The 26,707-nt window shown below is 48.9% G+C and overlaps 2 protein-coding genes across 10 annotated transcripts in view; one reads left to right on the top strand and one right to left on the bottom strand.

Annotated features, from left to right (window-relative positions):
- Nucleotides 1-71: 71 nt before the first annotated feature.
- TNFRSF13B (TNF receptor superfamily member 13B) lies at nt 72-13,278 on the top strand. Of its 2 annotated transcripts, none has more exons than XM_080557454.1 (5): nt 72-3,190; nt 5,035-5,175; nt 6,001-6,117; nt 6,558-6,806; nt 8,161-13,278. In XM_080557454.1, the coding sequence occupies exons 1-5, from the start codon at nt 2,860-2,862 to the stop codon at nt 8,433-8,435; spliced, it is 1,113 nt and encodes a 370-aa protein (XP_080413580.1). In that variant the 5' UTR covers nt 72-2,859; the 3' UTR covers nt 8,436-13,278. The 2 variants fall into 2 exon arrangements, with proteins under 2 accessions (XP_080413580.1, XP_080413579.1); XM_080557453.1 differs by having other exon boundaries at nt 74-3,190; nt 6,555-6,806.
- A 130-nt stretch (nt 13,279-13,408) lies between these two features.
- The window catches only part of USP22 (ubiquitin specific peptidase 22), a 100,027-nt gene continuing 86,728 nt past the window's right edge, over nt 13,409-26,707 (bottom strand). For 7 of the 8 annotated variants that reach the window (XM_080557443.1, XM_080557442.1, XM_080557447.1 and 4 more), the window contains 7 exons: nt 25,393-25,498; nt 23,563-23,721; nt 22,675-22,801; nt 19,793-19,884; nt 18,231-18,293; nt 16,183-16,332; nt 13,409-14,309 (listed from right to left, as the gene is read on the bottom strand). In XM_080557443.1, the coding sequence (XP_080413569.1) occupies nt 14,267-14,309; nt 16,183-16,332; nt 18,231-18,293; nt 19,793-19,884; nt 22,675-22,801; nt 23,563-23,721; nt 25,393-25,498 (740 nt within the window). In that variant the 3' untranslated portion in view covers nt 13,409-14,266. The remainder of the gene's footprint in view (nt 14,310-16,182; nt 16,333-18,230; nt 18,294-19,792; nt 19,885-22,674; nt 22,802-23,562; nt 23,722-25,392; nt 25,499-26,707) is intronic. The other variant, XM_080557444.1, reaches the window with a different exon arrangement.

Genomic DNA, 26,707 nt, shown 5'->3' with positions numbered 1-26,707 from the left:
TATTTTATTTTATTTTTTATTTTATTTTATTTTATTTTATTTTAATATTTTATTTTATTATTTTATTTATTTTATTTTGGTGGATGGGGTGGATGGGTGCAGCTCTGCAGCTGGGCTTGCCCATACCCCAAAATTGGGGGGTTTGATCGCGGAGCAGCTGCTACGAGGCACGGTGGGATGCACGATGGTCAGGCGGCACGGGTCATTGGGTGCATCCTGACCCCAGCACGCTCGAGAGCAGGCGTCCACGGGGAATTAGGGTGAGAGAAATGAGTCCCCCAGCAGCCAGCTGTGCTCAGCCCGGCCTCACGGTTTCAACCCAAAACGGCTCCTCTTCCCCTTCCCCCTCACGGCCCCTCTTTTGGGGTCCCAAAGGGAGCACACGTGCAAGCAAATGCCTTGGCCGAGGTTTCACAAATCGGAAGGGGCCGAGAGCAAGCTGGAAGGGAAATATCCCAGGAAAGCTGCTGCGAGCACCAGCGGGAAGGCGAGGCTGCCCCAAAAAGTCTGGGAGCCAAACGCTGTTCACACTGTGCGCCCGTGTCCTGCAGCTCTCCTTGCAGCAGCAGCACTGGGGCACGAGCCCAGAGGAATAAAATCATTTTCGTGTTGGGACAAAACGGGGCTCCGTGCCCCCAAAATGGACCTGGGCACTGCTGGAGCCGTCTGCAGGCGGGTGCTGAAGGACACGGAGCCACGCTGGGAGGGTGCACGGGGAGCAGCCATATGATGCTCTCCCTCCAGTACCATACAGCAAAGGCAAGATTTAACCCAGGAGAGGGCTAAGGCACCCACGGCAAGAAAGCAGCAGGCAGGAGACTGCATTTGGAGGTCCCTCAGAGCCACGCAGCATCCTCGGAGGCGGCAGGAGGCGTGATGCCACTTGGGACACTCGCGGTGCCCGGCCGGGATACGGGGGCGCAGCCGCAGCACCCCCGAGGATTTTAGAGCTGAGCTCACACGGCCTGGTCTCTGCTCAGCGAGGAGGGACAAACCGCCCCCAAGTGCTTCTCACTTCCCTCTTGAGGGCACGCGAGGGTGGAAACTGCAAGTCCCCCGCTGCTATTTACGGGGGCAGGTTTCCCCTGCAAAACCCCGAGAGCCGGCGGGCAGGGCTGGGGCCGTAGCTCCAGGCCCTCGCCGCGCCACGCTCGAGCAGCGCAGGCAGACCCCGAAATCACGATTTCCTTCGTCCTGCAGGTGAACGAGCCCTGGGCTCTGCTTCCCCCTGGGGCACGGAGCTTTGTGGGCTGAGGCTGCGGCGGGACGGCCGACAGCGGCACGCGGCCAAAGGCGCCTTTTCCTCCCAGAGCTCCCACACTGGGATTTCCACCCCACAGTCGCCCTCTCCCAGCCATGCCTCGGCCTCCCTGCTCCTTTCCAGGCCCTGATCCCCCTCCGTGTGTCTCTCCCCAGGCGGAGACCCGAGCCCAGCAACGAGCCCGTCCGTGGCATCGGCTGCGAGTGCAGAGCCGCGACCGGCGGCACAGCCTCGCTGCTGCGGTGTCACCGCGGGTCGCATCCAGCTGCTGCGGGGCTGAGCAGCCGCAGGGTGCTGGGTTTCTCCACTCCGGGCTTTGTTTGCTGCAGGCAGGTTCAGCCTCGGATGTCCCTGCGGCAGACGCAGAGCAGGGAGGGGAACTCGGCCCGTCTGTAGAGGTTTGGGGTTGGAGGCAGAGATGGAAATGCCAGAGCTCCTACAGCAGAGGGGCCACATTGGGTCAGCAGCTTCTCCGAGGACCCGTGTCCCAGCCCGGGATGCTCACGGCAGAGCTTTTCCCCTGCGCCAGCCTCTGCCATGAGCAATGTGCTCGGTCAAACGCAGCGAGTGGCCCCTCCTCGGTCCCTCCCTGTGACACCGTGGCAAGTACAGAGCCGGAGTTTTTTTAACGGAGCGGAAAAACCTTGACACTGCCCCGCTGATGTTTATAGAAAGTATCAGGTATTGCTTCTTCCTTCCCCCTCCGGCTGCTTCTGCAGAAAACGTCCCCGGGGCTGAGCTGAGTCACCATCCCACCGCACTCGCGGTGCCCTCGCACCTTCCCGGCCGCGTGGATAAGGGGGAAAAACTGCCAGAAGTGAATGCACCAGGGGAAAAAGGGCAAAACCAGCAGCTGCCCAGTCTGGTTTGGTTTTTTTTTGAGGTGCCACGGGTCGCTGTGGGGGCCCGGGACAGCTGCTGGGGCTCGGTGACGGCAGCCCGCTCCCTCCCGTGCCAGCTCGGCGAGGGGCCCCGCGGCTCTGCTCCTTCCCTGCTCCGCTGACCAAAGCCATCCCACTTTCAGGGTGAGGTGAGCCCTAAAAATAACCGTATAGCTTATCCCCAGGGGCTGCCAGCAGCTCGGCAGTGGCCCTTTGCCCCACGCCACCCAGGCCGTGTTACTGAGGCTCCCTGCACCCACTGCCAGCAGCGAGAGCGGCGCCGAGCCCGGCCGCGACCCGCGGTGCCCACGCTGGGCAGCTCAGCCCTCCTGCAGCCCTCCTGCCCCCGAGGCACCGGAAAACAGCAGCGGTTCCAGCGTGCCCTCGGGAGCCACGAGATGCTCTCGAGACGGTGAGCAGGAGACAGGCAGGCCAGCAGCACGGCCCGAGCCTCCTGCAGATGGAACAGGATGGGGGGGGCACAGGGCAGTGCTCGCTGCCGTACGGCATCAACAAAACACTCCCCAAGAGGAATACCCCGATTCGGGCGTCCCCAAGTGAGGGCGACAGTGCTGCTCCCTACTTGCATCTTGCACAGCCTCTTGCTCAGCCAGAGCCGCTCCTTCTCTCGGCAAAGCTGGGAAAAAAAAGTGACCCTCTCCTGCCCCAGCTCAGCTGCTTTCTCTGCACAAGAAAACCTCCCGCTGGAGGTGGGCGATGCAAGGGCAGGTGCTGCAGAGCCAGACACCCATCTGGGAGCTCTCCCTGCTGCAACGTGGCCACCAGGACCAGCACACCGTGCCCGGTGGCCCTGGGAGGGGGCCTCCCCCCATGCCCCCACTCCCCCGGCAGCCCTGGAGCCAATGCAGCGCGCTGCGTGAGCGGCCGATTTGCATCGGAGGGATAAGGGGAAGCCCCAGGAAACGCATGGCCCAGGCATTAATCAAATCTACCTCTAATAATAAACCTCCCGAGCAATGCGCGGGCTCGGAGCGCGCAGTGCGATGGCAGGAGCCGAGGGGGAGTAGCCGCCGTGCCAGAGCCAAGCGTGAGTTGTGCCCGCGGAGGGGCTGCAAGAGGGCTGGGGGTGAGGGGCTTGCCCGTGCCAGGGCTGCGGGGACGTTTCCAGAGAGCTGGCAGGGAGCGGAGGGGCTCCTTGGGGGGCTGGGGATGAAATGGTCGCTTCATGCGTTGGGTGGAGGATTCAGGAGGAGTTCGGGTGCTCTGGTGGGGCATCCTGGGCAGGGAGCTCAGCCACCGGGCAGGGGTTTTGCCAAAAAAAAACCAAAAAACCTCCTTGGACTTGCCCTTGCTGCAGAGTGGGCATGGGGAAGGAGCTGCCCTGCCTCCAGCTGCCTCAGCTGACACGGCCCCAGCTCGCCGTGTCCCATCCAGCTGTCCCACGCCAGAACCCGCTGTACGTAGCGCAGGGATGGCCGGGCTCACGGCCGCCCACGGGGCTTGCCTCCCTCCCTGGGAGTCTTCTCTGTGGGGACAAAAAGTCTCCAAAGTGCATCGGAGGAGAGCACGGGCCTGGGCCTCGCAGTGCCCCAGGGATTGTCTTCAGCCAGCTCGATAGAAAGGAATTGTTTAATTTCATAGCGGCGTTAACTGAACAGCAGGGACTAGAAGGGCCGCATCCCTGCGCGGAGCGGATTTATCCTTTACTTCGCGAGGATGGGAGGGCTTCACCCACGCTGCCCCGGGTGGGATCCAGCTCACAGCCAGGGCTGGAAGCCCGTCCTCAGCCCCTCAGCAGGGACGTTGCTGCTCCGGGCAGCGGCAGGACAGACGGACAGACACACAAAGCCTCCGATTGCCGCGTGCTCCCAAGTACGAGAGGGAGCAAGCCGTGTCCAAGTACGAGAGGGAGAGCGCGGGGGCATTTCTATACCAAAATCAACGTTTGGCTTCGAAAGGCAGCACCGCAGCGGCCCCAGCCGAGGCAACAGGCGGCTCCCGGGCACGCGGAGGAGCGATGGCTTTTAATTGTTTCGAGCCCCTCGGCACCGGCACCGGCCGCCCGCACAGGAAACAGCTGCGCTCCCAGCTCCGCTCCGCAGAGGGATGCGGTCGCCCACGAGCCTCTCGGTCAGCAAATGGCTGCTAACAAGTAAATGCTTATTAGCAAGCTAATAATTAAATTTTGATTCGTTCTGGACTTTTCTGCTGCTTAGGGCTCCCAGCAATGCCCCTGCCGCTCATCAAACCCCTTCCCTCTCCCCAGCCCGTGAGCACGGGGCACGTCGCGGCCACGTAGGATGGGACAAATGGCTCCTTGTGGGGACAAAAGTCCTTCCACTGCCATGTGTCCCAGCTGGTGCTGGTGGGAGCGGTGCTTAAAGCTCTCCCAGAGAGGCCTCTCTCCTTCTGCTGCTTAGGGACGTGTGACACATCAAAACCTGCTTTCAGGATGATGCCAGAACGCCGCACAGAGACATCAGAAATTACGCGCAGCATGGCAGAAACTGCCCCTCTGCCACAGGGGAGCTCAGAAGTTTCCAGAACTAAAAATCATTTCAGAAGATGGTGCTGGCAGTCATTCCGGTTGCATTTCTGTTCCTTTCAGAAAAGGCTGTAAAGGCAGAAGCAGTTCCCTGCCCTTACTGCTGCAGGCAGTTTCGCACATCCCCATGCCCTCGAGGCACAGCAAGGGGCCAGGCAGAGACCTGAGTGCTCACCCTGCGTGTCCCCGGGGTCCAGATTATAACCCCCATGAGGATGTCCTGTGCTGAAGTGCTCGCTAAGCCCGAAGCAGATTTTGCTGCACGCTTTTAGCCCAAGCCTAGGGCCGGGGCAGAACAGGCGTCCCCCTGCACGGGGTCCCCAGGGCGGCCGCAGGGTCCCCGGCAGCACCGATTTCCCCGTAGCCACTTTCCTCCCGTTCTGCAGCCATGGATGGGACGCACCTGGGCTGTGATGCCATGAACAACTGCACCGACCAGCAGTACTGGGACGCCCTCGTCTGCCAGTGCATCCCCTGCAGCCTCATATGCGGCCGGTCCGCGGTGAGGAGGTGTGCTGCCCTGTGCGGTGAGTGCGGAAAGGCCCTGGGAGGGACCACGGGGCAGGCTCCGGGACGGCTCGGTTTAACAGCTTCAAGCCCAAAGCACTGGGGGATGTGACAGTGCTGACCGGGATCAAGTTGTCCACATCCCCATACTGCTCCTTCCCGGGGTCCGAGGGAGCCTTCCCGGAGCTGCGTTAACAGAATTAGTCCCCGTCTGTGACACCCTGCCCTCGGAAGGGATGCATCAGGCCCTGCTAATGTGGGTAATGACAAACGCGAGCAGAATTTGAGCCCCGTGCTGTGGCAGGCACCGAGGCTGGGTGCTGCAGAGCAGAGGCGCAGTGCAGTCGAAGCCTGCACTCAGTGAGGTGTCGTGTCTCCAAGGGGAGTGAGGGTGGGAGATGCCGTCCCCATGGTCCCGAGCCCGTGCTCAGGCAGGTTTTGGTGTGCCCCAAAAAGCCACGCAAGCCCCAGGGGCCAGGAGCTCTAAGAGCAGCACCAGGAGCTCGCTGCCACGGGCAGGCACGGCTGCACCCCGTCCCCTTCCCCATGCAGCGGCCAGCAAAAACCTTTCCCTGGTATTTATCATCTGGCCAAACACCTCCACCTGCCAGCCCCAAAGGTGTTTTCAACACTTCCAACAGCATCAAACAGATCTCGCCCTGCGCCCATGGGAGCTGCGGACTTGTTCCAAGCGGCCGTGGGCTCGTCCCCGCGTGAACCCAGGCAGGGAGGGCCCCGGGCTGGGAGGTGACGGGGAGGCAGGAGGAGCTGTGCGGGCAGAAGGACGTGCTCAGGGCGAGGACGTGCTCAGGACGAGCCCTGTTCCTTTCCCTCCCTTCCCGCAGAGTCCATGGTTTGCAACAGGAAAGCCGGCTTCTACTACGACAAGCTCCTGAAAAAATGCATCAACTGTGCCACGGTCTGCGGGCAGCACCCGAAGCAGTGCGACCCCTCCTGCGGATGTAAGGCTGCGTGCGAGGGCAGGGGGAACGGGGGGGCCGTGGGGCAGGGTCCCACAGGGGCTGGGCTGGAAGAGGAGCCGGGTTATGGGGTGGAAGCCGGGGAAGAGGCAGCAAACCCTGCTCTCTGACCCCAGGGGTTGGTGCATGGCCTTGGGGAGGGGGAGAGGGAAGGGACGGGCCCTTTCCCCTCAGATCAACAAGTCCCGGCTTGGGGTTGAGATGTGGGTGCTGGAGAAATGGGGAGAGAGGGAAGATCTCCTCTATTAGCCGTAAAAAACACACCCAAACAGAGGAGCTGCAGCTCTGCTTTCAACTCCTCCCCAAGCGGAGCGCACGAGTGCCCTTAGCAGCACCCTGCCCCTATCAAAAAGTCACTAGGGTGAGCTGCTTGCCGGGGGGGGGGTCTAAGCTCTCCTTTCTCTCTGCCTGGCCCCCAGCAGGTGCCCTGGCCACCCCCCAACCTCCGCCGGCCGCCCTGGTCACGGCGCTGCCTCCCGCGGCCGCGCTGGAGCAGAAGGCGTGCGCGGAGCAGGAGCCGTGGCTGGTGGTGTACCTGCTGCTGGGGCTCTGCCTCTGCGCCCTCATCTGCTCCCTCTTCCTGGGCTGGACCCACCTGCGGAGGAAGGGAGAGGTGGGATCCTGCCAGGCCGGGGCCGGGACCTGCCACCGCAGGGAGGACTCCTCCAAGGGTGAGTGCTGGGGGCACTGGGGGCACCGGGAGGGGACGGGGAGCTGGGGCAGCTGGTACCCAGGTTCTGCCTGAAAACAGAGCCGGTGGGTACGCAGGGGCCGGGAGACAAAGTGAACCCAGTGAGGTGCTGCACAGCCCAGTCTGAGCCTGAAAAGATCAGAACTAGGGTCCTGTGCCCCAATTCCTCCCCTGTCGCCCTTCTCAGGCACTCATGCAGGGCTGGGCTGAGGGCAAGAGCTGTGCTGCTGGCCAGTGACTCTCCAAGGCATGAAGAAGAACTGCAAAAAGCTGATCCTCTTCCCCAAGGAGCCGCCCTTGTGGCTGTTTCCTTTGGTTTCCCACAGAACCACCTTTGGGAAGACCCCGGGGCTTTCACAGCAAGTGCAGCTCCGGGTTTATTCGCTCGGGGCTGCCCTGGGGCTGACTGCTACCTGGCCAGGACCACGCTCACACGAGTTTGTTCCTTCGTTACAGGCGAAATGTTGCAGCCCAGCAGCTGAATCAAAAAGCTTTGCAGCATCAAAGCCCAAAGTTTAGGCCTTGGAGCCAGGGGGGCTTCACAAGTCTTTGCCGTAGAAAGAAAAGATAGGGAAAGGTTAACACCTTTAAGTAAGCCAACATAGAAAAGATGTGTTGACTTTCCCCCCTCCTCTTCTCCCCTGCCTTCTCTTAAAAAATATATATATATATATATATATACCTACCTATTTATGTATACACGTATTAGTTTACATACATAAACTTCAGAGCTGGATGAGGAAAATCAGAAAGAGCACACGAGGTGGTGCTCCAGTCAGGCTCAGTCCCCAGCGGCGCTGCAATCTGAGCCACTGTTGGCTTCATCCCAGGGCACTGGCACTGGGCGCTCGCTTCTGAGGGAAGCTGACAGGTTCAAAGAGATTTACTGCACGCTTCTTCATAGCCCCGGCCTAGCCGTGCTTATCAGACCTCCGATGATGGAGCAGAGCCCTCTGACAGCCCGCGGAGCAGCGTGCGGCCCTTCAGCCTGCCCTGCTGCAGCCCCTGCGCCTTGCAGAGCACCGCACCATTTCATTCGCGCGTGCTACAAAATGAGCACTTAATGAAAAGACAATTTACGTGCAATGCTATAAATATTAAAATTACTTCAGTGCTAAAGCTCCAGCCTTCCTGCTCGAGGCACTCACCCGTTCACAGGACGGGCTGCGTGCTGCAGGCCGCCTCGCGGGCACGACGCAGGGGTTTTACCGGAGGTGGAGGGAGGTGGGTTCCAGCACTGCCTCCCTGCAGGCCTCAGGGCAGCACTGCAGAGCCTTTCCTGGGTAAAAGCTGCTCCTAAACACCTCAGGCTAACACCCGGCGTCCATTTGCAGATCGCCTGGTGGAAGCGGGCAGCGTTGGTGATGGATCCACCGGCAGCAGGGTCCCCGAGCCAGTAGAAACCTGTGGCTTCTGCTTCCCCGGACACGGCTCCGCGGTACAAGAGAGCAAAGCGCACCACAGCCCCTCCTGCCACCCGGGGGAGAGGGCCGCGGCCGCCCACACCGGGGTGTGCAGCACGGGAAGCGCCGGGGCGATTCCCAGCCCCGACGATGGCCATTTTAAGATCATTTGCTCTCCTTCGCAAGAGAAGACGCCCATGGTGTGACTGCAGTGAATGCTCCTGCATGAAAGGAGGGCTGTCCCCTCTGCCCCCAAAACACAGCTGCTTCTCCCTCCGTCCCCAGCCCCGGCTCCTGCCAGGGCAGGTGGACACAGCTCAGCCTCGGCTCAGGGGCTGTAGGTCACGGACTGTGCTGTTCTCTTCTTGGAAAGCCAAACTCTCCTTGTTCCAGTGATGGACGTTGCTCCCCGTTCAGCCATGCCTCCATGCTCCGACCTGACCTCCGCAGACACCCCCGTGCTTCCTGGCCCTTGGGACCGGAGGCCCGCGGGGGCTTCTCGGCCCGGTTCCTCCACCAGCATCGCTTTGCCCCTGCGAAGGGCACCGATGCCTGTGGCAAGCGCCAGGCCCTCGCCTTTCCCCGTTTGAAAATTCTGCCTTGCACCACAAGTGGTTTCCAAGCAGAGTTGTGCTCGTCTGGGACACGCTCGATGGACAGAAGGCGGACGAAGCGGTGGTGCCAGGCGCCATCTCGAGAATTAGCCGGGTAGCGACGCCTCGCACAGAGCCCAGGTGTGACAGGGCAGCCTGGCCTCAATCCATCGCCCCCGGGCTGCGGTCTGTGTGACTGCCTCCCCCACCGAGAGGTCTTCTCTCCTCAGGACTACGGGGAGTCTTCCAGAGAATCAGATCAAAGTGTTTTAAAGCATCTCAGGCCTTTCAGACAAAGCTGCGGCCTGGCCTACTCCAGCCTCCCAGGGCTGGGGCGCGGACTCAGACCCAGGACTTTCCTCACAGACGTTGTGACGACCGCTGAGTGCCACCACCACGCTCCCAGGAGGGGCACGTTTTCTGACTTCAACAAAGTTCCTTTACAGCAAGAGCATTCAGTGTGTGAGCTCCGCAGGCAGCTTTCAACGCTGCTTTGAGGGGAGGAAAGGACAGGGGACGGTGAGGCTTTGCCTTACACCGGGATACGACGCTGCACGAGAGGAGCTCCGGAGGCACCAAAATCACCGATGGAATTGGGTGTAGGTGCAAAAAGTCATCCAAAGCTGGGAACTTTCTGAAAGACTTGATGCTTTGATGTACTCCTGGTCTGGATTACCTGAAGTAGCTGGTAAAAGTGACGGGCTGTGATGCGGCTGATTTGAGGAAAGGTTTTTGTCTGACCGGTATTTGAAAGCTACTATGGAAAAATGTGGGTTTCAACATGTAACGTCACGTTCTCATGCTCATTAAAGGAGAGAGTAGGAATGTTTTGCTTGGTGAGAAATGCCTCCTGATAGGAGATCGTTGCCACAAGTTTCTCAGACCAGGCCTTCAAACTTGAAAGAACGCACAGGGAAGGGGCAACAGATGCACAAATTGGTGATAGGAAAGTGCAGCACTTAGAACAGGCCATGGTAGCTGAGGCCATGCGAGCCTCCCCACCCTCATCCTCCTCTCTCTCTCCAGGCTTTCTCTTCCTTTCCTTGGTTTCCTCTCCCAGAGCCTCCCCCTCTCAGGTTTGGCCGATGAAGGGGCTTTGCACTTACCATGGGGCAGCTCTTGTGCATTTCCATCTGTGCCACGTCCCCACCACCCCGAGCACTTCCCCGCGAGGCCGGGGACTCCAGGAGGACGCCTGTAAGCAGGCGCAGCGTCACCTCGCGCTGCCCGGCCCCAGCACCGAGGGGACAGGCAGCTTCAGCCCTGCTCAGGTGTCACCCGCGGGGACAGAGGGACAGACCCCCCCACATGTAATGGGAACTCCCCCACACCGCCTGTGCGAGGAGCCAGAACCTTATTTAAAGCAAACAATCAAACAATAAACCTGAACACGCCACCAGTTTTGCAATTAGAGTATCTCTCGAGGCTCGGAAAGCATCAATTATTCAAACCGAGGCTTTAGGAAAGCTTTTACACGAGCTGCCACAAGAGCTCACCCTGCCTGGCCCTGGCAAGCCGCAGCTCCTGCTTCGGCTGCCCGTGTAGGTCTCCTCCCGCACCCGCTGCAATACACGAGGGAAGCAGCACCCTGCAGTTTTCCCCTAGAAACAGGGGAAAACACCCATCAGCCGCCAGGTCCCTCCTTCAAGCCCTGATAAGCGAGAGGGGAGCGTTCAGCCAGGCGCGGCCTCCTCTCCTTCGGGGAACGTAAATACTGTTATCAGCAGAGAGAGGAAAAGGTAACACGGAGCGTCACGGAGGTCAGAGCAGCAGTAACACGCAGGCTGCCAGATACAGCAGCTGCGTGCTGGGGAACCAAAAGTCGGCGGGTTTGGTATCATGTTTGCAGCCCCTGGCCAAGAGCTCTGACAGAGCACACCTGGCGAGATCCCTCTGAATAGCAGAAGGAAGCGTGGGACGCAGGCAGTCACCACCCGGGACAAATGCTTTCGGTAATTAAGGGCACTGACTTCCAAGCCAGAGCATCCACACGGGGGCTTAAGCTGCTTCTAACTTTCCTGCTTTTGCTCAGGTTTTCATTAGGCACCAGCCTCAAGCAAAGCTTTCTCCCCAGTCCAGGGGCTGTGATGAGAAGGTACGACACTGACAGCCACCTTCTGGCTGGTTTTGTGTTACACACAGAGCCACGTTCAACGCTGGTGTACAACCAGAGGGTATGCTCCGGTATCAACCCATGTCCTGGTACCAGGCTTTGGTTTCGGTTGTTTCTTCAGATGCTTCCCTGTAACAGAGCAAGCCATGCCAATAAAAAAATCGTGCTTCAAAATAAACCAGTCAGCCCCAAACTGCTCCCCGGCACGAGCAGGGTCAGCAGCTGAAGCAATGCAACAATTGCCCCTTGCAGCAGGCAGCCTCTTGCTGCCGTCTGCCACTGCACCGGGGAGGCACAACTCGATCAGGCCTTCGTTAGCGTCTCACTGCTCAGCGAGGACTTCTGGGGTCGGCGTCTTCCTGAAGGTGACGCTGAGTTCTGCCAAGAGCAGCCTCCCAGTTCTGCAGGGAATAAACCTTGTGTCTGAGCTCCTCGGCAGATGAAGGGAAAGAGAAGGCTGCGTTTGGGGGAAAACATAATGAGGGGTAGCGCTGATCGTGTGACAGCAGCTGTCCTTCCATTTTCATAGGAAGAGGGAAAGTGTTCTCTGCTTCTCTATCAACCTGTGCTGATTTACTGTTGCTGGAAATAGAAACCTGCCTGGTACAATTCAGGGAGAAAGAAGAGCTTTTAATACACCAGGAATTCTGCTTTGGAAGCCCAAACCAGAGCACTGAAATCTACCTTGCTCTCCATCTCCCACCCAAAACCAGCCGCGCTGGTGCAGTTGCACAGAGCGCAGCCCTCTTCACCGGCTTGAGAGGGGTGGGTGTGGGTGGGGAGAAAACAAATAAGGCTGATTTATGTGGCTGGCCTTGTCCCTAAACAGCTCATTTCTGAAGGATTAACAAAACAGACCGCATTAGCTCCGGTGGCCAAGCGCGTGCTAGCGGAAAACAGAATTCACTTGTTCAGGCTCCAGCTGGAGACCAGCAGCCAAGGGCTCCGAGCTCAGCACCACAAAGCGCCAGCCCAGCTGCCGCGCGGTGGCACTGCTCCTCCAGCACCGGGGCGAGGCGGCGACGCGGGCTGCAGCAGCCATGGGAATAATGAAAGGCTGATTCTCGTCTTCCTCTGCAAGCTTGCTGCATTATTAAAAGGTAGCAGAAAGCGTCGTCAAGCATCTGCACGATGTTGCGCCCAATTCCGGGAGGGAGAGGAGGGCCCCCCCTTTCCTGCGGGTGTGCCATTCATCCGCATTTCTCCAGCAGTGTTTCATTTGCGGCAAGAACACTCAGGTTAAATTTTGCAGTACCCAATTACAACTGAAAATTATTTCAAGCATGACGATAGAGAAAGACAGGTTATGAAACCAGAGTACGCTATCGCTTCTGCAGAAACCGCGCTGCCTAGGTAACTCGCACACTGTGCGGTACGTTTTCTGTGTCTGATTTGGTATTCAAGGAGCTTCAATTAGTCGGTTCTCCTTCCCTCCTAGTTGCAAACTGTCACAGAGATCTCCTGATGCACAAAACCACCTTGTACTCTCCAGCTTGCGTGCAAATCAAATGCGATTCCACCACCCTTTTGTGTAGCATCTCTTGTAAGACGCTCATTTAAAAAACAAACAAACCCAGGCTTCACTTATTTTTCCTCCTATTTCTGTTGTTACACAGACTGCTTTCCACCCCTCTTCTCTCAGACAGGTTAGAGATGGCCCATCCCCATTTCTGGAATACTGATCTAAAAGACAGGACCCATCCATGTTTTTAAGCACTGTTTAAGTCAAGGATCAGCTGTTTGGATACACATCCAGAGCTTAATGACCTTTTTGGTGTGGCCCTTACGCCAGTTTATACGGTGCCTAACTCTTAACACGGCTCTCTCCAGGCTCCTTAAGGGAGAGCAAAGTTATTTTTTGCTCGTTTAAGCTGTGTTCTGAATGGTTTCTCTCATGGGCTGCAATTCAATCCATAGCCCAGCCTCCTGGGAGCAAGACAGAGCACACGAGCCGCTACTGCTGGTATCCAGGCAGGCCAACGAGCTGCTTTAAAAGACAGCGACGAAGGGAGAGAAAAGGGAACAAAACTGCATTTGTGACAAAGCAAAAGCGAGCTGATACACCAGCTGCTGTAGGCTAAGGACATGGATACGGAGGCTGCAAAGAGGAGAAGAGTATGTGAGGAGTTAATACATGTGGGAGGATACAAGGAACCAATACCAGCCTAGCACATACCAGGAAAATGTGTTGTTTACTTAAAAACCTAGTGCACTGCAGAAGTGCTCAATAGCAGCAGATCTATCGCTCAATGCTGCCCCCAGCAGCAACCGTTTCTAACAGATGGTATATTTTTCAATACCGAGGTTCTTTCAAGTATCAGCTATATATGCCTTTGGAAGGCAACAGGGGGGGAAAAAAACAAAACAAAACAAAAAAAAAAACAACAACAACCCAAACCAGCAACAACAAAACAAGCAATTCTGAGAAATTCGAACTTATTCACAAGATTTAAAAAAAGAACCAAGACCACTCTTACAGTATAAACACGCCAATTCATTCATTTTTACTGATGGTTGCATTAATGAATCTCATTCTCGTGAAAAAAGGGAATAAAGGAAAAAAATTAAGAAAATAGCTATTTATAGAAAACAAAAAAAAGGGCTCAAAACAGAAAAGAATCTGTGCTGATGCTTTTGACGAGCAGTCCGATGGCATTGAACATTACCTGTGCAAGCAGGCATGCTTGAAAACCTGTCTGTACTGTAGCTTCAGTTCCACAATCCAGGATTTCTTTTATTTGTTGGAAAAAAAAAGAGCCTAATAGTTTCATACTGTATTTATTTAATAACTAAAATTCACAAATAAAAAGATACTTGCAAAGTCCTTTAGTTGTGTCATCCCATCCTCCTCCACTTTACTGCTTTCAGACCCATATGCATAAAAAATGGGCTTGGATTTTTAATTTTAACTGTTATATGATTGGTCGTTGGAGCTGAAGCACCAATGGAGAAGATGCTTTATGGAGATGAGGGTACACCCCCTTGCCTTCCCACACACATTTTGGAGGAACATAGGAGATGTACCAGTGCCTGGACTCCTCTGCTCCCATTTCCCCCACCCAGAGCATTCCTTTCATTTTATATTTCCTCTGTTAAGTGACTGACTGTAGCCTCCTTTTTCCCCCTTTCTGTCCTTGCGGGACTGCATACACGTTGGACATTGTTCGTTTCTTACTCCGCCAGGCTTTGAGCCAGTGTCAAGTAGGTCCTGTTACAGCTCAGTGCTAGTTGTTTTTTAATGGGTCTTTTCATTTCAGGTAGGTTTGTGTGTCGATTCAGAAGGCTTGCTTATTTTCTTCCTTGTTTATATCTGACAAGCTGCTGGATAAGGCTATTCATACTCCAGGAACTGTTTGTGATAGAACAGCAAATACCTGCAAGAAAGCAGAGGTACAGTTTCAGCTTTCTGCTGTGCATCATAGCAGATTAGTATTTCCATTGATGCAATTGTGAAAAATGAGGACTATTAATTTTGTTTTTCTTTTCAATTTGAAGCAATTCCAGGGACATGCCAGCTCCCTACAGTAACCATGGAAGAGAAGGAGGGAAGCCAGCTGAAATAATTTTACCAGTAACTCAGGAAACGGAACATTTGTCCATCAAGCAGTCAAACCCCTCTTGTTGTACAATCGACTTAGAACCTGGAAGCTCTGCAAGATTGGACTGTGTTGATGTCCAGACAGTCAGCATCCCTTTAACACTACCATGACACAAAACACAACCGTGGTGGCTTTAAGATGCAACTGTTGCTTTAGACTCGTATAACCAAAGCATCAGACATTTGGGATTACTGCAGACTGTCTGCCATTTACTCTGACAGAAACAAAATGAAGAACCAGGCACATGGGTGAAAACTCGTGTGTCCCAATCAAATACAACTCATATGTCTAATGTCTCAATCTGTACTCAAATCTGGTGTTTTAACAAGATGAAATTCTTCCTGTCCTTAATTACTGTGTGTGTACTGCTACACAACAGAGCCCAGCCCTCAAGCAGTTACGTGTAGATGGAAGCAGAGTGATCTCTACGTACCCTTTACACACCACACACTGACAGGGTCATTGCATGACTCCGTTAAAAAGCTTCAGCATAATTTTTAGACTTTCCAATTATTATTGTTATGTTTCCAGTCCTACAAAGCTTCCCTCGCACAGTGCAGATCTACTCAGTGCCAGACTTAATCTGAACCAGGGAAAATGAATCAGAGATCAAACTAGCCTTTACTGAGACGGATGCGCAGCAGTTGTGTTGCATATCCTCCCCTCCTTGCATATGGCAGTTTCTTCTACAGACATACCCCATCCCAGGTCCAAAGCTAGCCAGTTGTTACTGAAGAAAAGTTTATTTCTTCTGCTGACCTCAAAGCACTCGTTACTTTAGTCAAATCATTTAACACTAAAATTCAGGTATCATAGGAGAAATTTTGCACTTCCCGGTTGAAGTTCAAAAAAGGAAAAGATGGCAAGATCTGTTTTAAAAATTGCTAGCTGAACATCTGTGCCTGCAGAAATCAATGGAAATGTCATGAATAATTAAAACAAAAACAAAGCAGGCTTATCTTTCCAGTACCATGCCCACAGTTGAAAATGCCAAAATGAAGACTTCAGTTTTTAAGTTACCTTATTCTTGAAATATATACCAACCCCCAGTGCTTCCCTCAAATGAGGAACACCAAGATGCTTCCCTTGCAAACTACTGCTCTGCGCTCCCACTGCTTGTCTAACGCAAGCATCTGAAATCATGATGTCAACCTGAAATCAATTTAAAGACATGAACTAAGAAACAGCTCATGTTCTATGCCTGCCTTCCATATAGCCTTGCAACTCTGCCTCATACTATTTTCTTAATGGCTTTTCCTCAGATCTTTTACACCCACAATAACCCAAAGGTTATGCAAAGAGCAGAGTGTGTCAAGGAGATGAATATTCAAATAGTATGCTCCTACACTGGGTGACCACATCACTTTGGCTTTTAGATTCCCCTCCATGAGCAGCCAGTTTGAACGTGAGCACCAGTTACAAACACTGCTGTGTGAGCTGATGCTCCCTTGTCCTTCCCCGTTTCTTCCTGAAACCAATTCACTACTATAAAGCAACATTCTGAAGCACCGATACACACACAGAGAATCATTACATACTCAAAGAGAGTAATTAAGTCTTCTCAGAGGTTATAGGGTCTTTCACCTGTAAATAAGAAAAACCCAAAGGACAATTTTCCTTCTTTCTCCCTTTTCAGTTCGTAACTTACCCTTCACTGTCTAGTACATCCTTAATGCTAGCCTTGGTGATAATGGCATCATCACACTTGAACCACTGGTCCTTGTGCTGCCGGATGAAGCTGGTATAGTGCCCGCTCTCCAAGGTTCCCTGGTGATTAACTACTGCAAACAAGGAATACCTGGTACAGAAGAGAGTTAATCAATACGTGGATCAAAAGGGGAAAAATAAATGACATTTTAAAGAGGCAAAAGCTTGTGTTCGTAAGCACATACAGAAATGGTAAAGGATCAGATCCATCAATACAACACCAGCTCTTAACGCTGACTGGAAACAGGGCACCCTTGCCCAGGGAAAAAGAACCACATTTTTCTTTCCCTGTCTTGCCATTACTGTAACATTCCAGTCTGATGACAGCCATCAGCTTCACCAATACTAGCTACTGAAGATTTTTCTTCTAAAATAGATTGATCTTGATGCATTCCTGTAGAGGACCGCTGATTATCTAGTCTGACCTCCTATTTCTCCTATTTCCCTCTAGTGAACCAGCTACTCTAGTAAACCAGAGAAAAAGTATTTTGGGGGCTAGGGAAGGAATTAATCTTAAGTATAGCTAATTTTAATTATTTCCAGCGATAAACTGCTGTACTGAGTAATTGTCCTTAATCTGGAAAGTCTGTACTTATTTTGAAATGCAGAGTATTTTCAGCCTCAACTTCCAGCTTTCAGATGTTGCTGTGCATTTGTTTGCTAACCTGAAAACTACCAGGCATCTCTGCTCGAAAGAAAGGTACTGATATACTAAATTAGCTTCAACTTTTTTTTAACAGGAAAGACTGAAGTCCTTCATTTTTTTGTTCAAAGGTAAGATTTTGTTCCCAGTTATATTTGTGGCTCTTTTTGTAATGTTCTCCAATCTTTGCCTCTTTTTAAAATGCTATCCCCCAACCTGGATGCAAACACAGCTACACCATGGTAAAATAATCTCTCTAATCTCGCTTGATGGTGTCCTACTTATCTTTAAAAACCACAGAGCTCTTTTGACACAGTGGTGCCACAACAAGGCTCTTAATTCAGCTGACTGTCTACAGAGCCACACGTGTAAGAGTCACCCTCTTCCTAGATGGAAATCTTATTAGGCTGGACAACACTTCAGTCCTAGATGCAGGATTCTAGGACTGCCCCAACTGTTTACTGGCATCCAGCACACCGAGCAACTCAGACATCTCTGCTGTTACCTAATTACCTCATCTTTTTCTGCATAAACAACTACTTCAGCCTATGTTGTGTGCAAACCTCAACAGTGATCGATTTTGTTTTCTTTTAGCTCTTTGCTAACAGTTATTAAACACTAGACATCTCACAAGTCAATCCCTGTAGGAGCACAGGTTGCACACCTGATTGGTATCTGCTTCTATGACAACTGTGCTAAGACCTGGGTGGTTAGTTTTTCAATCTGTTCTGATTCCGGTTTCTTAATGAAACTTTTAGTGCAAATGAAATGCCTTTAGGAATTTAAATACACTACATTAACATATGACTGCAGCAACCAAACTGGTAACCTTAATTAAAAAAGAAGTTTGTGTGACCATCTCTTTTTCCATAAAGCTCTGAACGTTAGTTTCAATTACTCTCCTCTGAATTCTTGAGCGAGTCATGTGTCAGCCACTCTGTTATTCTGACTGGAATTCGTGCCTGCCCAACAGACCCCACGATTACTGGGGTCATCTAACTGGGACTTACTTTCAGTCCTCTGGAACCTCCTTTGCCATTGCAATAGAAATTGGATTATTTAAAGGAAACACCCATCCCTTTTACTACCGGAACCATAGCTTTTAATTTTGTCCACAGACCGATTGCTGGGGTTACCATCTTCAGATTAGCAAGTTAGCTGCCACAGAACCATGAAAGGGTATGCAATCAGAGCAAACGAAGCTTTATTTTGCAACAGTTCAGACTTACTGTGCTGTCATCAAACACGGTAACGCACTTCGCACTGCAGGATATACAGCAGCCTGTATATCTCCTTCTAGAAGCCAACTACCTTTCACAATAGGAGTCACGGAATGTACCACTTACTTATTATCATTGTTTAGACTATCCGTCGGCTGCTGGTATTGCCCGTTCATTCTGCTCTCTTTACTGCAACACATACACACACAAAAATCCAGTCACTTAAAGCAGTGGCTTCCCAAACCGAGGAAATAGGTTTTACACGACACAGCCTGTTAGCTGAATCCAGGTCCTAATTCAAAGGCACGATGCTGCTTAGCAGCAGAGAAGGGCTGCTGATTAGGATGCTAAAAGATGCTTTATTTGTTCTTGCAGCAATGCTACATAGGAAGCAGCATTTCTCCTGCCGGTCAAGGCTTCAGAGCTGCAAATACAGATCTGTTTACGTCAGATCCAAAAAGCTTTAAAAAAAGGTTAAGAAACGATTTGTATTTTAAACCTGCAAAAATATCTAATTACATCAATCCCTTATCCTCTGATGGGTCAATCATCCTGGCTCTGACTTGTAAATTCATTTTGTGTTTTGACAGCAGCAATAGGATTAGGCTGTTGATTTCATAGGCGATGAAATTCAGATTACTGAGCTATGCCTCCTGATTATCCCGTCTATATTCCATTATGCTTGATACCTTTCATCAGCAGAGCCTGTTCTATCCAGGGAGAATTCACCACAGAGGAACAGAAAAGTCTCAAAATCTCCAGAATGTACTGGAATAAACCATATATTCTTAATATAACACTATTTAACAGAGCTGCAGGGCTCTCCTTTCTCTACTGGCAGAAGCATCTACTTTTCTCCAGGGAGAAAAAAAAATGTTTGAAATTACTTTTACAATTTTAGCCTCAAATAGAGCCCCTGTGTTAACAGATGCTACGTTTTGGAGCTTTCTGCGTTGCTTCAGATACAGATTAAATCCGAATACCTTCTTGTATAGTTGAAGGGAATACCTGATAGATACTTGTTTAACTGAGCTGATCAAGTTCCTTTTATAAAGGTACTTTTAATATAAATGTTATGTCTTTCCTGAACCTGGGAGGCGGGAGAAGTCTTACTGTTTGTTTAAATGCCGAATAGAAATGCCGAATAGAAATTTTAACCTATTTTAACTTGGATTATGTGCTTTTCTGGCAGCGTTGTTTAAACAGAAATTGAATGTACAAAACAAACAGAAAAACAGTTTTGTATGTGCACAGGAATAGAGAGGAAGGAATTTTACAACCTTGGAATTACTAGGTTGGACACTAGTTTAATGTCTACTCTGCCTACTAACACAAGATGACCCGGTGGGTGTGCATTCAGGTGATGCTCAAAGCACAGATCTTTAAAATCTGAAGGCACGATGGATGTGAATCTACAAGTTTAACATGCAACCAGAAACATAACACACATTAATAATAAGAAAAAAGGTTTAAATATCAAGCCCTTTCTGGCACACAAAACTCAATAGTGTATCTAAAATTAGTTTAGAAAAGATGCACATTTCAAGGAGAAGCTTACAGGAGAAGTACCATTATACATACTGTTCTATAACCTTGATTCAAGGATGTTCCATGTTTCATGCTGCACATTTATGGAACTGGTAAACAGTTCTGTCCAGGTCTTTGGGGATTTTGAACTTGGTACACACCTGGAAGCCATGAATGGTGTCATGTCCAGCTCCAGCGGAAACGAGACATACGTAGTGATCTTTCGCCTCAGTTTGGCTGAGTGTTCAAACCGCTGGAGACAAAGTGGAAGAATTTTTGTTCGTTTTTTTTTTTGAGATAGACAGAAAATGTAGCCTGTTATAAGTGTTCTAAGCTTAGGTACAATGACATGAAAGCATACTAGCAGTCAGCAGCTAGGGACACTCCCAATTTTTTTTCTACCAACTACTTGGTCTGGGATCCCCAAGTAAATGATAAAACACGATTTCTACTAGGAAAGTAAGTCACAATTTGTAGAGGAAAAATATAATATTAATTAGATTGTTTACCTTAGTACTTATCCACACAAATGTATTCCCAATTGATATTAAAAAATACATTAGACAGCACACACAGCCTTTAACCAGACCCACGTTCATTTGTACTGTGTAATATTTGAATGCAGGGCTGCTGCCTACACTAGCACACAGAACTGGTGACAGAGCTCTAGCTATCGGATTCACACACTTAATCCACCCATCCAATCATCTCAAATGACAGAAGTCAAGACTACACAGGAATACCAATTCAAATTAAGGCAAAAATGGAATATGACAATAAAAAAGCCTTGTCCCTCGGCCAAAAGCAGCCTGCAATACCCACCACCCTTTCTACATCTTGTCAATTGAACATTTAATGGTAACAGGAACAAATAACAGAAAGAGATGAATGAGCTGCTATTTAAAGGCAGCTTCTCTCCCCATTTCTCAGAAATTCTGCTCTATTTACACTTCAAGTTAATTATTTTCCAATTGTGGTGCCATAACAATTCCCTAGCAACAGATCCAGACGTGAAAAGCTGAGACTTTTGTAATTCTTACCTTTTGTATTCCTTTTTTTTACTTTAACACATGAAATTGAATTTGCATTTTGGATGGATGGGACAACACAATCATTTAGGAAAAAAAAATTAAAAAAAAAATCTTCAATCATTCTGCATAACACAAATATTGAACTGAGTTAGCAAAGGGGTTTAGCATATTCACATTGCCTTGTCCAAAGAGCAATCACCTACACATCTTGCCAACTGCTCTGCATTAAAAAAAAAAAAAAAGCCAACACCCTCAAACCTCTCTCCCTCTCTCTTAATTAAAAAAAAAAAAAAAGGCAACCAAGTCAGCCATGCAGGAACATCCTTCAGGATGACCACAAAGAGCAACAGGAAAACAAAGGAGCTGTGGAGCTGTGCCTCTGCCTATTCCAGGCAGGCTACTGTCTTGCCTTACCACACTGCAGATCACCTTGGTTAATACACAAGGTGTAACCGAGGAAATGTTGGCATATATATGGGGTGAACATCTGAAGGCATGATTGTGCCAAACAGTCTCAAAAGGCCTCTAAGCTACAGGACTGGGAATTCTCTCTGCCTGTAAAACCCTTCTCTAGTAGAAAGCAGAATCAGCCCTTTCTCATGAACACAGATCTTCCTATGGCATTCCATGTTTTCATTTCAAGACTTCATTTCATTAGCAAGCTTCTGTACAAGCCAGATTTTGAAAATAAACTTTGAAATTGCTGCCACTCTGGAAATGGAGCTGCTGTGTTATTCAACAGTTCCAAACGACAATTGTATATTGAATACAATACACAGCTTGCTCAGTGAGACCGTGACAACGCGGTTGCACATTATTAGATTTTCCAGTATGAACGTACTGAACTAGCTTAGAGGACTAACAGAAAATAAACCAGAAAAACAACCTGTTTGCTGCAGCAAAACTCCAGACTTTGCCGTGACAAGTACAAGACAAAGGTCTACTTCCAAAACTATTAAAGTTACCCAAGTGTTTTACCAACGTTCAAAGCCTAGAAACCATGTAAGTATTAAATAACCAAAAGTAGTTTCTGGTGCAAAAGGTGGGAGTGTGTGTTCTTTCAATACACTAATTTCCCCACTGGAAAAGGAGAAGCAATGCAAGCCTTCACTGGTGCACAGCACAGAGGTTGCTGATTTGTGTGCTTCCAGTCGTAAGTAAAACGCTGCTATTCTTTAGGTAGTTTATGTGACACTAGTATCACCAGATAAGCAGTTTCTTGAAGCACTGATCATAGTCAGAGCTGAGGACAGTGACCGTCAGTTGCTGCCTAGCAATGAGAGGACTGTCATTCTGACCCAGGAGACACTCGAAATATTAGAGGGCTGCATCTGTTCAAGCAGATCAAAGATGCAGTTAAGTTATAATGGTGGCTGCCTCCATAAAGGCCTGTGGCATCACTTTTCAAGGACCCTTTGCCTCTTGACACAGAATGACAGTCATCTTCTGTGATAGATGCCTGCTTTGCACCACAGTCACACTCTTTAAGACACATCATACAGGACTAAACTATCTGAGGGCACCAACTCTGATGTAACTCCCATCATTGCACCTGACACAATTTGGATTGGAAATGCTGAAAACTATCTTGAGTTAATTAGCTGGGAATATAAAAGAATCCTTTGCAACTGCTAACTTTTTTTATATCTTCCCTTCAATGCAGAGCTTCTCTGTTGTATCCTTCCAGTAGAAATGCAGGGTAAAAATGTTACCGTGCAGTATGAGTAAATGTTATCGGAGATTGGTTTTTACACTGGTTCAGGTATTGTACTAACCTTCCATTTTGTTTCTAGATTCTTGTTAGGTTCCTAGAGACATACTGCAAAGCTACATTACATGTAATGTAATAATATCTTAATAGAAAATCTAGCTAGGCATGCAAGCTGTTCCTTATATTAATTTATATCATAAAAGAATAGCCAGTGAAAGCCAGAAGATATGTCCAGGAATTTAGCTCATCCTCTCAAAGAGGAATGTATGTTCCCTGCTCTGTCTGCCCCCTGTGAACTTACTTTGAGATGAAAACAGGCCACAATGGGTAATTTCTTCATAGTGAGTTGTTTGGTAGATTCCTGGTAGCTATGGCAACCACTACATTTGATTTTGGCACTGCTTCCTAGATGTTCTGGCCTTGTAAACCTGAATTAAAAAAATAAAAAACAAAAGGATGCACAACATGATCAGACTATTTTCCACACATGCTGAAATTGCTTCTTTCACTTTTACTTGTGACTCACTGACACCACAAGAGAAGTTGCTCATGTCTTTTATGTCATAATTCAGGAAAAAATATGTATAATAGTCTAAAGTGTTATGGTTCAGATATCCAAACTGAACATCTATCATTACTCTACTTGGGCACATTGCACTGGAGTGCATCAATAATTGAGAAAGAAGCTAAATGTTTGCTCACCTCCTAGAACCGAACAGCTAATTTTCAGACAAAGATCCTTCATTTTCAAACCCAAAAACACTGATATGGAAATTATGAAGCAGTAAGACAGATTTCTGTGCCCGGTTGCACATTAGTCTGCAGGACAGTCTTGCTTGTAGCCTTCTGAGGGGCTATGGTCAAAAGCTCAGATGACATGTAGAGAGATGCCAGAGGTTTCGATGATATAAAACCACACTGCCTGGCAGCAGGCAGTGTAGAATTTATTTTCTTTTTGCATCACATGTCAACTGGGTTTGACTGCTTATTGTTAAGCCTACTGTTGCTCTGAACCTTCTATATCTTTCTCATTTTGTCTTATGCAAAATCTAAAACGTATGGAATGTTGTTTGCGGATAATGAAATGACAAAGCATCACTTACTCCCATTGCTCAATGCCACCTGTGGAAAACAGAATGAAGCCAAATTCTTTTTACCCCGCCAAAATTGTATTTGTCTCAATTCATACCTTCGCAAGCAGTCTGTGAGAGTGGTGGTGCCTGATACATGGCTTTCCCCATTTACGACACTGCCATCACTCCCTGGACTCAGTGGCCAGAACGGGGTGGAAGAGCCTGGCAAATCCAAACTGATGTCCCAAAATGGGTCTATCGTTGTGGAAACGCCACTATGAAAAAGAAAGCAGTTTAATACATATTTAAAGGAAGTAAAATGAACAGATTCTCTCACTTCAGAGTGCACACCAGATACTGTACTTTAAAAAACTATGGGATTTACATCACCCCTAGAGGGCACTCAAAGATGACAAAAAAATATAAGTTGCTCCAGAGTGTCTTCCCACAACTGATTGTTTTTCTGCATATTTAAAAGCCATATGTTTTAGGAAATGTATTTGATACAGTGAATGCAGAAATATGTTTGTTGAATACATTCTCCCACCTACTGGAGCCCCGTGACTCCAAGTGAACCAGTTGGGTGTTGCTTGGAGATAGAGGTTCTGGTCATACTACCAGCTAACATCTACGAGAGTGACACGCAGTCCAGCTAGTTCAGAAGGCTGGTCCTCTGCTCAGACATGGAAGACAGTGCTTAAAAGTACTTAAAGAAAAAGAGAGCCAAATATTTCTGCTACACAATACTGCAATGAATTAAGCATTGCAGTTCTTATAAGAATCCCTTGCAACATTTGGAATTTGAGAGGCCAAAGAATAACTGCATCAACAAGTGCATGTTCTTGATCAGATTTCTCTGCAAGACAGCTGAATGTAAGTCATCAGCTAGACTACGGAGAAAGCTTCTCAAAATTTTATCTTGTACTGACTCAAATCCTTTTTCTTCTACCATTTACATATTAATGGGAACCTTAGTTTTGGGTTCTATTTTAGGAACATTTTCTGTTTGTGGTCATTATGCTTTTTGTTGTTGAGTTCCCTCTTCCTCTAAAACTTTTGTCTTTGTCTCCAAGATTTCACTAAGCATACAATATTTTGCCTTTTTTTTTCCATCTCCATTTGTGCAAAATTTGTGAATTTTCAAAACAAACTTGTTTTGTTAAAATTGCTTCAATGTTAATACGATGTCATTACAAACCAAACTTTTTATTATGATATGATTCTGTGGCTCTACCAGGCAAAGAACATAACTTCGTACTTTTTCCTACAATGAATCTTCTGCAAATCTCTCCAGAAAATTGAGAATAAAAACAAATTCAAATAAAGAGAGCACAGTAGTCCATCTTCAGGACACTGTGGCTAATTATAAAGAATGCAAGACCAAAAAACCCCACACAAGAGCTCTAACTTCTGAACTATGGCAACACCAAACGTCTTGAAAGAGAAGTCAGCTTGCTCCAGTACACAGTAGAACAACAAATACAATTTTTCTTACTCTTGTAAGACATACTTGCTGGTACCTGAGATTACATAACATCAGCCTCTTTCAAACCTCTCCTGATGATACACAAGGCTCTTAACTGAAGGAAAATACGACTACATATCAGAACTTTCCTCAAATGCAGTGGCAATTGCATGCTTCCAAAACCAATGAGATCTGGGAAGTCTTTTTCTCACAAACTTGGAAATTAAAAACCTTCTTCAGAGTAGTAAGAAGTTTACATTCATAAGCCTGTGATGCTTTCCAGATAGCTTTTTTTTTTTTTTTGGCATGTCTTAATATATGATGGGTAAGTAGTAATTGATTTTATTTAGCTCATGTTGTCTTTAAACAGTTGTTGTCTTGCAGGAATTTATTTTATTCAAGAAAGAAAAGATTCAAAACACTGTTGCACTATAGAGTGCAGCTTCAAATCAGAGCACAGATTTAGAAAGAAAGCACTTACTGGCAGACTTGACAGGTAACATCAGACTGCAGTCCGCCTGTGAAGATTTGGTCTATGATGCAGTTACAGTGGTTGGGGTTGTTGGCCTTCTTCCCATTATCATCACCTGGAGGAATGCAAACACAGACTGAGAAGTCGAAAATCTTCCTGGGGAATAGTGGTTTGTCTTGGACTGCCTCTCCAGTAACTCATTATAATGCACACTCGTAAACATACTACAAGTTCTCATAGACAATTCAGACAATCCTGAAAATGCTGTGCAAAGAAAAACAAGGAAACAGAAAGAACTTCTAGCAAAATACAAAAGAGAATCAGAAGGTGACCAAATGCAATTAACTCTATCTACAGAGGTGAAGCTTTAGGCTGTAACAGCAGTCAACAAACCCCCTTTCCAAGCCACAGCCCTCTGCAGAGATTTACTTTGTACTATGTGGTATGAAGATCAGCCCCTAAGATGAAGGAGCTGCCAAGGTGGTTAATGAAAATAACTATTTAAACTTCACTAAGAGGGCCACCGTGCAACATTTGTATCTACAGAAATGGCCAGCACTTCACCACAGAAGCACTAATTTCTGCTTAGGCAGAGTATTCAATAGCACATTATTTTCCTAAATGAACACAGAGGAAAAACGTCAGCAAATACTACTTTTTAATTTTAACACGGCAAACTTCTGAGAGTACAGCAAGGGGAGGAGCTTTGTTAAGACCCATTAACCTCCAGCCTGTTGCGTGCATCGTGTTCTTCCAGCATTTGCTTTCAGATCAAGTTTTCACCAGTGAAAAAATGGAAGATGTCCTTATCAGGAGTGGGAAGGTGAGTGCTGTGTCTTCCTCCAGCTTCTTCACAGAGACACAGCAACCCTCTGACTTCCCACGGGGCAAGACGAACACATACCTATCTTATTATACACTGTCACTGTGGGTCTCAGGAACGCAGCAATTCATTTTTAGGATTTGAGTGTCAAGATTAGGCCAATTCAACTTTCTGAGACTAACCAGAGCATTAAATAAATAACCAAAACCTTCTTGGCACAGTTCTCAGCGTTGAAGCATACTCCTTCTACTCCCCATAGGTAAAATAGGAGTGATACACTTTTCCTTTGATTTCTGCCACTTATGCTTTACTTCCTTACGTAGGATAGATGCAATTAGTTTTGCTTTGTAAAAAGAGATGCACACACAAAGTATTTACAGCAGCGGCTAATTATTTTGTAAAGCACATTTTCAGGTTTCTTCCAATATCCTGTAAAATAGAAACTGCTAAGACAATTAAATTCTGACAGCTTTCCTGGTATATTTAACTTAGTAGTAAATA

Source organism: Anser brachyrhynchus (assembly GCF_964034855.1).
Source record: "Anser brachyrhynchus genome assembly, chromosome: 15".
Classification (NCBI taxonomy): Eukaryota; Metazoa; Chordata; class Aves; order Anseriformes; family Anatidae; genus Anser; species Anser brachyrhynchus.
The sequence above is the reverse complement of the archived record's forward strand: the minus strand, read 5'-3'. Positions and strand labels throughout refer to the sequence as shown.

Bases quoted from the DNA above. Each gene is read 5' to 3' on its own strand.
- TNFRSF13B (XM_080557453.1), top strand. From the start codon at position 2,860: ATGCAAGGGCAGGTGCTGCAGAGCCAGACACCCATCTGGGAGCTCTCC. The intron at 6,118-6,554 runs GTAAGGCTGCGT...CCTGGCCCCCAG, and splicing joins GTGCGACCCCTCCTGCGGAT to CAGGTGCCCTGGCCACCCCC. The intron at 6,807-8,160 runs GTGAGTGCTGGG...GTCCATTTGCAG, and splicing joins CAGGGAGGACTCCTCCAAGG to ATCGCCTGGTGGAAGCGGGC.